General features: G+C 46.5%; 1 protein-coding gene and 1 non-coding gene across 2 annotated transcripts; both read left to right on the forward strand.

The window, feature by feature from the left end:
* The first annotated feature begins 4,844 nt into the window (after positions 1-4,844).
* On the forward strand, positions 4,845-10,526 carry LOC109770267 (probable serine/threonine-protein phosphatase 2A regulatory subunit B'' subunit TON2). Its single transcript, XM_020328973.4, has 12 exons — positions 4,845-5,142; positions 5,751-5,842; positions 6,056-6,118; positions 6,202-6,300; positions 6,620-6,778; positions 7,302-7,373; positions 7,449-7,581; positions 7,671-7,735; positions 7,866-7,941; positions 8,068-8,169; positions 8,341-8,533; positions 9,989-10,526. The coding sequence occupies exons 1-12, from the start codon at positions 4,977-4,979 to the stop codon at positions 10,227-10,229; spliced, it is 1,461 nt and encodes a 486-aa protein (XP_020184562.1). The 5' UTR covers positions 4,845-4,976; the 3' UTR covers positions 10,230-10,526.
* LOC120973074 (small nucleolar RNA snoR104) lies at positions 9,115-9,235 on the forward strand. The gene has a single exon (XR_005767196.1). It is a non-coding gene; the product is annotated as a small nucleolar RNA snoR104 (small nucleolar RNA).
* Positions 10,527-10,953: the final 427 nt, after the last annotated feature.

Raw genomic sequence — 10,953 nt, forward strand, 5'->3', positions numbered from 1 at the left:
TCTTATCGACTTTGGAATCATTTCCAACACACATCGTCACCTCGCTTTTAACTAGTCTCTGCAACTCCTGTTTCGAGTTACTAATCTTAGCAACTGAACCGGTATCAAATACCCAGGGGTTGCTACGAACACTAGTAAACTACACATCAATAATATGTATACCAAATATACCTTTGTTTACTTTGCCATCCTTCTTATCTGGGGCAGTTCCGCTTCTAGTGACCATTTTCTTTGCAGTAGAAGCACTCATTTTCAGGCTTAGGTCCGGCTTTGGGCTTCTTCACGGGAGTGGCAACTTGCTTGCCATTCTACTTGAAGTTCCCTTTCTTTCCCTTGCCCTTTTTCTTGAAACTAGTGGTCTTGTTAACCATCAACACTTGATGCTATTTCTTGATTTCTACCTTCACCGATTTCAGCATCACGAAGAGCTTGGGAATCATTTTCGTCATCCCTCGCATATTATAGTTCATCACGAAGTTCTAGTAACTTGGTGATAGTGACTAGAGAACTCTGTCAATCACTATCTTATCTAGAAGATTAACTCCCACTTGATTCAAGCGATTTTAGTACCCAGACATTCTGAGCACATGCTCACTAGCTGAGCTATTTTCCTCCATCTTGTAGGCAAAGTACTTATCAGAGGTCTCATACCTCTTAACACGGGCATGAGTTTGAAATATCATTTTCAGCTCTTGGAACATCTCATATGCTCCATGGCGTTCAAAACATTTTTGAAGTCCCGGTTCTAAGCCGTAAAGCATGGTACACTAAACTATCAAGTAGTCATCATACCGAGCTTGTCAAACGTTCATAACGTCTGCTTCTGCTCCTGCAATAGGTCTGTCACCTAGCGGTGCATCAAGGACATAATTCTTTTGTGCAGTAATGAGGATAATCCTCAGATCACGGACCTAGTCCGCATAATTGCTACTAACATCTTTCAACTTAGTTTTTCTCTAGGAACGCATTAAAATTTGAAGGAACGGTAGCACGGGCCATTGATCTACAACATAGATATGCAAAAACTATCAGGACTATGGAAGGGAAAAAAGGGGAGTCCTAGTAGGAATAGGATTGGACTTGGAGTCCAAGTCCTCTCCCCCTTGGCGCCAATTCCTATTAGAGCATCTCCAGCCGCACCCCCAACACGCCCCCAGGCGTTTTTTTTGCCGCTGGCGCCCAAAAAACGGCCCAGTCCCGCCCCCAGGACCCCGTTTTTTGCCGGTCTGGGCCGAAACTGGCGCTGGTGGACCCAGGCCAAACCCGGCGCGCTGGGGGTCGCCGGGGAACGCGGTTTTGGCGTGAACGGGGATGGGCCCGCCGAGTCAGCGAGACGCCGCTTTGTCGTCGTCATCGCCTCGGTTCCCGCGGGAATCAATGCCAAGGCTGCTGCGCCGGTCAGCCTCCATTGATGCCTCATGGGTGGCGCAGTGAAGGTGCCACCGATGCGTGTCCCGCCCGCTCCCACCATGTGTCGCCCGGCATGCAGGCTCTCACCGCCCCGTTTTGGCTATAAAAAGCCGATCTCCCCGCTGGTGAGCGCCACACTCGCCGCACCTCGCCTCGTCTCGCCACAGAAAGCAACACACTCCCCCCTCTTCCCGCCGACGAGTAATGGCTGAGAAGTACGCCGGCGACGCCGCGGTGGTGAACGGCTTCAGCCGGCGCTTTCTCCACGAGAACGAGGCCCGCCTCCTCTACGAGGCTGACTACCCGGCGCCCCCGGACATGCGTGTGCCGGGGTCATGGAAGTTGAGCGCCGGCGGCGTCCCGGTGCCACCGGTGCCCGAAGGCGCTGCACGGCGGGACGAGATCGCCCGCATCCGCTCATCGCTGACAGAGGCGCAGCGGAACGAGCCGGGGTACGCCATCGACAGCCACACGCTATGGACGATGTTCTTCGAGCGACATCGCGAAGAGCAGACCGCCTTCGCCCACGACACCATCCCCTGCGGCCGCCTCAACGCCGACGGGCGGCGCGAGTGGTGGGGCCTGCCCGGCCGCACCCTCGAGGCCGTCCTCGACTACATCGAGACCGTCCTCGACTACATCGAGACCGGCAACACGCCGCGCCTCGAGTACCCGCCGCGCCCGTCATTCTATCGCCACCGTGGCAGCTCCTGGACGCCGTGGCGAATGGAGCTAGGAACGTCCTCCTTGTCGGGCTCCGGCTCGCTCTCCTCCGGCTCGCCGGCGCTCCGCCCCGTCAAGCCGGAGCCGGAGAAGGAGACGCCGTTTCGGTGCCACACCCGCAGCGGCGGCCTCGTCATCAACGAGGGCGGCTGCCCCTCCCCGCGCTCCCTTCGCCTGGTCCGGCCGAAGACCGGGCCGGGGCTGCTCCCCGTGAAGCCGGAGCACGCGGACATGGTGGCCCCTGATGACGAGGCCGCCCTCAAGTGGGCGAGGGACGACTACGTCCGCGAGCAGGTGCTCCGCCAGCGCCGGGCATACACGAAGCTCCAGGCCCGGCGCCGTGGACGCGAGGAGGGCGGCGTCATCGTCCTCGACAGCGATGAGGAGGGCGAGGTCGGGCCGTTCAACCCCCCACCGCGCGTCGGCGACCCTGGCTAGGGGTGCAGTAGGGACGACAGGGCCTCCGGCGGGGCGCGCGACGACGACGACTACACCCGTTTTTATAGGCTCCTCGGCATGTAGATGGCGGGCGGCGGCCGCGGCGTAGCAGGGCTAGGCGTAGTTTGCATGTTTATCTGTTTGTGTACAAATTTCTATCAAATTTCGCCAAGTTTGTGCCAGATCGCCGAGTTTGTACAAATTCCATGAAATATCGCCGAGTTCGCGCGATTTTGGCGGCGACTGGGAACGCAATCGCCCCCACGCGCCAAGCAAATGCCGGTTCGGCCCCAGGCGGCTCTTTTTCGGCGTCCCGGGGGGCCGAACGGCTGGAGATGCTCTTAGGAGCAGGGCTGGAGTCCCAGCCCTCCCACGCATATAAATATAGAGGAGGGGGCGCAGCAATGCACCCCAATACATTGACCTTGGCTGCTGCCCCATCTCTCCCTCCCGGCATAGTTCTCGTCCACGGTTTTTCTCTTAGCGAAGCCCTGCCGGTATTTCGACTCCACCAGCACCATCACCACTACGCCATCATGTTGTTGTGATCCATCTACTTCTCTGCCTTCTCTTGCTGAATCAAGGAGGAGGAGACGTCATCGAGCCGCACGTGTGCTAAACTCGGAGGTGCAGTCCGTTCGACATTAGATCGGTTGGATCGTGAAGAGTACGACGACATCAACCACGTCATATACGCTTCCGCTTTCGGTCTACGAGGGTACGTAGACACACTCTCCCCTCTCGTTGCTATGCTTCTCCTACATAGATCTTGGGTGTTCATAGGATCTTTTTTTGATTTTCATGCTTCGTTCCCCATCAATGAATCCTTCTCTTTGATTTTTTCTTGGCGAATAGTTATATATGGAGTTGGCGTTAGGGTTACCGGAGGTCCAGGGGCCCCACAAGCTCACAGGGCGCACCCTGGGTGGGCGTGCCCCCTGAGCTTGTGGCTCCTAGGTGGCCCCCCTCTGGTACATTTTCCGCCAGTATTTTTAATATATTCCATAAAAATTCTCCGTAAATTTTCAGGTCAACCCGAAAACTTTGATTTCTGCACAAAAACAACATGGCAATTCTGCTGAAAACATCGCCAGTCAGGGTTAGTTTCATTCAAATCATGCAAATTAGAGTTGAAAACAAGAGCAAACGTGTTTGGAAAAGTAGATACGACAAAGACGTATCAACTGGTTGCTTGTAAAAGTGCTCATGTTTATCCTAATGATGTATACATAGGAAATTTAAATTAATAATGCAAGAACTAAAATATAAATTACATAGCATGATTTACTATATTTAGTTATGGAGTTGAATCTTTCTCATGCATATTTGCATGTTGAGGTGAGCTTTTCCCATGCATGTTTGCATGCTAGGGTGGCATATGTGTGTTGAGAGAAATATGCCAGTGAATGCTAGCTTTTTACGACTATGCGTGGTGAGGATATTGTCCTTCGGCCCCGTCTCCGTCGCATCGCCGCCTCTTCCAATGACGGTGTGGGGCTCGTGAGGTGGTTTCTAGGAAGTGTTGCATGTCAGCTGGCTCTTGGGGTGGAGTTGGTGGCGCGTGCTATGACAGCGGCGGGTGCTAGCCATCTTTTTTTCAGGGGCACATACGCTAGACTGGGTGATGGCTTTGGATTTTGGCGTTGGTTCTTCCGACCCAGTGACTTCCCATCCGCGAAATAGGCTAGCCCTAGATTCAAGGTCGAGGAGGAGCAGCGGCAGCGACGCGCCCCGGCTCGTCTTGAAAGCCATGGTCGTCGGGATCTAGAGGGACTTATTTGTAATTTCTGTTGTTTTATGGGTCTCCTTGTAAGGCCGTGCTTTTAATAAAAATATCTACCTGCCGCAAAAAAAGAATGCTAGCCTTTAGATATAGAAGATTTTTTATGAGGACTAATTTTTATCATACACTTATAAATATAGGTCCTCTATTCACACGTTATTACTATCAAAGTACAACTAAAGGCAAATATGAACTTTCGAAGCATCAAGGTCGGCTGGTCTAAAGTATAGTCGTACCATCGTCAAAACTAAAACTTGTACTTTAGTGATCTATAAAAGGTTTTTATATTTCTTTAGAGAGAGAGTATTTTTCGTAAAGCAAGCAACCGATTCTACATATTCTGGGCATGGTGGTAGTACCTAAATTATTCTTAATAGAGTTGAAGAAACAAAATCAAACTTATAACGGCTGAGAAAGCAAAATCATAATTTTGAAACACGCTTCAAATTCGTCGAATTCAAAAAGTAATCATCACGGCTAACCGTACAATAAACACACTGCTTTGCCATTTTGTTTCTCCGTCTTCCCCCGAGCCCCAAACAGGACCGCGTCAGACCACCAACCGGACAACCAGCTACAGTCCCACGCGCACGCTCCGATCCGGCCTCCCGCCTCGACCCCGATGAGCACCGCCTCCGCCGACGTCGGGGACGCCGGCGATGGCGCCTCCTCCGCCGCCGCAGCGCCCGCTGGCAGGCGGATCCCGCCGGCCTCGTCCATGCCGTGGGTCCGCAACCTCCGCCGCTTCGTCGGCACGGGCGCCGGCCTCGGATCCGAGGCCCTTATGGGTCAGTGCCCCTTCCCTCCCCGCCCACCACCCTTGCGGAGCTGTAGTGCTAGGCTAGGCTAGGCAGGGTTGGAATTTCGCGGTTCTTCTTCGGGAATGGCGGTAGGATTAGGGTTTACTGGGTCTCGTTCGAAATGGCTATGAGATTGGGTGAGGTGGTGGTGCCGGGTGTTAGAGGCTGGCGTTCGCGCGAGCGAGATGAGATTACCGTGCCTCAGGTTGTGGGATGTAGTAATGCGGCCGTCATACGTGAAAGAGTGGTCGCCCATGACCTGCAGCCGGTGATTTGGGTTGAGAGGGGAAGGCATTCCCTCAGAAAATCAGGAGGTCTTCTCCGACTGCATTTTCCATAAGAGACCCACTGGGTACGGAGGTACTACCTCTGTAACTAAATATAAGATGTTTTTGCAGTTCAATTTAGTTAGAGGCAGTATATGTTATGGTTTAAGAAGGTAACACCGTAATTAGTCGTGTGCTCTTGCAGGTTGCTATTTTACTCCTTAGTTGATTCGACTCTGTTTTTACTGGGCATCAGGGCAGCTCCTGATTAGTTTGGCCACTTACATTTGCATTTTCCATGTGGCATCACTGATCTGTTTGAATTTGCAGAATTGGAAACGAAAAGGATATTGCTTGAGATTTTTAAGGAGCGGCAGCGAAAGAGCGCTGAAGCTGGTTCCATCCCAAGTTTTTACAAGAAGGTGAAGCAGCTTGGTTTACTTGGATACAGAAGCTCTTGTTCGTATATTCCATGATAAAACTTGCCGTCTATCTAAATAAAATATGTAATTGTGCTAGTTGCTTTTATCAGAGATAATAAGTAGCAATGCCAGCCATTTCGGATTTCACATTGCATCAAAGGACTACGCGACTTGTCAATATGTGATGATACTAATGTTTCCTTTTTTGTACAGAAACCTGAAGATGGATCTATTAGCAATAGAGTCCAGAGGTTGGCCAAGTACAGATTTCTAAAGGTAATTGAGCTTGAGCTGGCTGCTTGGGCATTTAACCACCTTATGATTTAGGCCTTACGAGAGCTATTGCAAACAAATTGCAGAAACAATCAGAACTTCTACTTAATGCTGATGATCTCGATGCCATGTGGGTTTGTCTCAGAGAAAATTGTGTTATTGACGATGCTACTGGTGCTGAAAAGGTAAGGTCATAGCTTGGTGTCCGTATTTTATACCACATGCAGATATATTCAATTTTGCGCTATTGACTTGCTTCCCCTAATGTTATCTGACTTCCTTGGATAATTATATCCATGCTATGATATATACAGTGAGCACTGCTAAAATGGAAATATTTTTCTCGTTTTGTGTCTAACAGCTGTCATCATTTATAGTTTCTGCATGTTTGAATTTCTGCGCATATATAATATATTCAATGACATTATTGTACATCCATCTGTGTTCATTCTAATGTTCATGTTATTATACTTCTCATTCAATTCTTTTTCTGGAGCACTGCAGATGAATTATGAAGATTTCTGCCATATTGCCACAGTGTGCACAGAGCAAATTGGCCAGAAATGCAAACGCTTCTTTAGCCCTTCGAACTTTATGAAGTTCGAGAAGGATGATTCTGGGAGAATTGCAATCTTACCATTCTATCTTTATGTTATGCGAACAGTAAGTTATTTTCAAACCTAAAACTGTTAACTCTAGCAGTTTGATTTGTATGAGTATGTTGTGCTTCATTTTTAGGCTTTTAGCTGTAATGAACTATATGCAACAAAAGCCTACACTAAATTTTTCCTTCCATTCTTACCCAATTAAGATTTTGGTGCATAATGTAACTACGTAAGTGGCACTCAACAATTGCTCCATCTGTTTGTAGTTCATTGCCATGCCATTTTTGTTGAGTTTGTTAAGAATTAGGAGGTATTTCCTTATCTTTATAGAGAAACAACTGTCAATAGTACTGGTATTTTCAGAACACAAGAACCTGAAATAGGTAATGGCATAATGCACCAAAACAAGCTAAAAACAATCACCTTATACCAGATTGAGAATCATGCAAGACTGGACCTCCCAACACATATAAATATAAATATATAAATATATAAATATCACAAGTTTGAAGTCTCAGCAGCCACTTATGTTGAAATGAGCTGTTTTTATGTATCACTTTGCTAACTGTTTCTACTTTCAGGTTTCTCTTACTCAAGCAAGAATTGATATGAGTGAACTTGATGAGGATTCTGATGGTTTCCTTCAACCTCATGTATGGACCTCCCAACACATGTTAATGAAATTTCATACCTTGGAAGTATGTCACATTCCTTAATTTTATTTGCAGGAAATGGAAGCATACATCAGAGGACTTATTCCCAATTTGGCACAATTGCGTGACATGCCATCAGCCTTTGTTCAAATGTACTGCCGCATAGCTGCACGGAAGTTCTTTTTCTTCTGTGATCCACACAGACGAGGTACAAAACTGGACTTTTAATACAGTGGAATTGACATGCAAATTGTTCTTTATGCGAGGAATTGTCTTTCATAATTGTCTGCTTTTCAGGGAAAGCATGCATAAAGAAAGTATTGTTGAGCAATTGTCTTCAAGAGCTAATGGAATTGCATCAGGTAATAGCTATATGGATCACATGCTTTGGTGTGCAAATTTGGTCATCTTGTACTCTACAGTGTAATATTGCACTATACAATATATTCTGGACTGTTTTTCCCTGTTGGTTCTCATCAACTCTATTTTCAGGAGAGTGAGGAAGAGGTAACTGATACCGAGCAGGCTGAAAATTGGTTTTCTTTGACTTCAGCTCAGCGCATATGTGGTATGTTAGCTGCCCTCATTTTTCTTTTGCCATTGAGGTCATTTACTTGCACCAAGTTACACTGTTTTTCATTCCCGTGCAGTATAGACTCTATTTAATTGGTATGCTATTGTTATCCCTCTGCAGATATGTTCCTTGCACTAGACAAAGATACAAATGGCACACTGAGCAAACAAGAGCTGAAGGAATATGCTGATGGCACACTAACAGAGATCTTCGTCGAAAGAGGTTAAAATCTACTCTCTGCTCTGCTTTCATTGTTTCTTCTAAAGCACCTTAACCAAATGGGAAACATAAACTCTTAGTATGCTACTCCAAATCTTCAATGTACAGATCATTGATGTCTTCTTATATTCTTCAGTAATGAATACAGAATAACAATGCAGTTCTACTTTTCAGTTTTTGATGAACATGTACGCCGGAGCAAAGTTGGAGGTGGCAACAGTCGTGAGATGGATTTTGAGAGTTTTCTCGACTTTGTTTTGGCCCTAGAGAACAAAGACACCCCTGAAGGGCTGACATACTTATTTAGATGCCTTGATCTCAATGGAAGGGGATTCCTGACAACTGCTGATATTCATACTCTATTTAGGTATGTATGTGATGGTTTGTAATATGAACTGTGTAGTTTATATGTTGGTGGTAGCTATTTTTTCTACAATTATTTTGGTGTTAACCTACCTATATATTGTTCATGGATGTACTGATGCAACCCCCTTCTTTCCCCACTTTACTTTGTCATGCATATTCCATTTAGCTGAAAATATCTGCCTGGCAAAGGGAGCCGAAGTAGGCGAAACATATGGTCATTCATAATCATTATAGGAGTAATTACCTGTTGTCCGCACAAAAAATAGCACCATTCTCTTCAAAGTTGAGAACAACCTTGATAAATCTTGACCAGCCTTTTGTTAATCTCTTCCTCAATAACTTTATATCATAGTGTGTATTAAATAATAATTGGCAGTAATTTATTCGGAAGGAAAACTTTATTCAATGACGCCCTTGTGTCTAATGCTTGGTCCTATTTATAGTGCATAGGCTTTCCCGTGAAATCCTGTTTTCTGAACAGGGGTTTAAACAATTCTGTACTTGTTATTCGTTTCACCAAATTGGGCCTTAAAAGAGTGTTCTTCATGTTCTGGGAAGCAAATTATATTCTGGAAGAAAAGAAAGGAGGATGTGAGAGTTAGCATTCCTGCCTGATACCATCTTCCTAGATTTAGTCTGCCATGTTTATGTGCTTGCTGAACTTCCGGACTGTTCTGCTGGCCTCAACAGGCAGGACATCATTGTTTTAATAGTTTTTTAATACGGATCGGACGGAGTACCTTTTTTACACTCTCAAGTTCCCTATCCCTTGTACTAATCAGTTGCACTATGTTAGGTATGAAACATGAAGTGAGTAAGTCGCTCGCAGTAGTATCCATGAACCTTGAACTAAACTTGGGGTTGGACCCATGGTACTCTAAAGCAGGTTTTGGGTACCACCTAGGTGCATCCACACCCTATACTTAAGCATCTGGAATGTAGTGTAAAGCTGCATGAATAGGGAACTTTACTGGGAGACTCCCGCAGTTCCTTCCTTGTATAGTTTGATCAACTGCACAATCATCTAACAACCATTTGCATTTTTTTTATTAGGAATCGCAGTTCACAGTGTCAGTTATTAAGAGAGAAACAGTCATACATGACATGAGAGATGTTATGCTATAAATTTTATGTCAAATCTTTGAAGTTATAATCCAAGGCATATTCTGCCACTAGTCTTACACGAGATGCGATCGCAGGAAATATTGATGTGACCAAAATTTTAATGGCTGTGGCCCTCTCACAATACCTACAGGCCAAAATATTAATGTGATGCCAATTGTGAAATCAGAATGTGTTGAATAAACACCTTATATTTGGTATCATAGTTGTGTCATTTCTTAGTAATCTTTGATTGCTTTTCTAATCCAAAAATCACATTGGAAAATTTCTTTGTATTGACCTCATGACAACCGAGCAGCCATTTTGTCTCATGCAATGGTGTAATTGTTTACAGAGATGTGCACCAGAAGTGGATCGAGGGGGGGAACTACGAGCTTTGCATTGAAGACGTAAGGGATGAAATCTGGGACATGGTGAAACCAGCTGACCCTCTCAGGATCGCACTCGCGGATCTCCTTTCCTGCAAGCAAGGCGGGACTATTGCCAGCATGCTTATAGACGTCCGCGGCTTCTGGGCCCACGACAACAGAGAGAACCTCCTCCAGGAAGAGGAGGAGCAAGTAGAAGAGGCTTGAGTGCCAGGCAACAAACTATGGTGCTCCGATGTCTCAACACTGGTGCAGACAGCATGTGCTTCCTGCCTTCGTTATTGTAGCTTAGGTAGTTGTATTAGGTCTGTTGTATAACTTGTGTAAGTGTGCCATTTGTGTGAGTGGGTTAAATCCGAGTGATTACGAGTTTGTAAGTGTGGCGTGGTTGTGCAGGCTAACTGTGTATCATTCTCAGAGCTTGTTTGAACGGTGAAAGCCTCAGGTATGTGAAGTATTTACTTGAACGCTCTGGCAAATTATACAGTGCGTGTATTTTCTGTTTCTCGCACCGATTTGTAACTGCAGAATCTATGCGCTCCCTTGTGGATGTGATCTATTTGTACCTGATGAATTTGCCGATGTCTTTTTTTGTTGAAACGGAGGCAAAAGTTAAACCTCATCCATTGGATAAGAGAGATAGAGTTTGTTACAAGACACCGAAATACACGACATGCGGATTACTCGCGCGCAATAAAATACCCTAGTTTCTTTGCTCCGGCAATGACCCAAAGGTTTGCCTTGGTGGAGATGGACGAAAGCAAGATTGGCGGTGGGGCACTCTTATGCTTAAAAACCCATACGTTCCAAACTGTCGACGCAAGTGTTTGCCCACCACTCTTCAACCATGTCGAACAAGGGCCACCCAGAAGTGTCGAGCCCGAGCATGGGAAATTTCCCAATGACCAAAGACCAAAGGCGCCGGGTGTAG

This window comes from Aegilops tauschii, chromosome 1, assembly GCF_002575655.3.
Source record: "Aegilops tauschii subsp. strangulata cultivar AL8/78 chromosome 1, Aet v6.0, whole genome shotgun sequence".
Lineage (NCBI taxonomy): Eukaryota > Viridiplantae > Streptophyta > Magnoliopsida > Poales > Poaceae > Aegilops > Aegilops tauschii.

What these genes read in the sequence shown, in the direction of transcription:
- LOC109770267 (XM_020328973.4), top strand. Translation starts at nt 4,977, where the DNA reads ATGAGCACCGCCTCCGCCGACGTCGGGGACGCCGGCGATGGCGCCTCC. An exon ending in ATGGTTTCCTTCAACCTCAT is followed by an intron (nt 7,374 to 7,448) that starts GTATGGACCTCC and finishes TTTTATTTGCAG; the next exon opens with GAAATGGAAGCATACATCAG. An exon ending in AGAGATCTTCGTCGAAAGAG is followed by an intron (nt 8,170 to 8,340) that starts GTTAAAATCTAC and finishes TCTACTTTTCAG; the next exon opens with TTTTTGATGAACATGTACGC.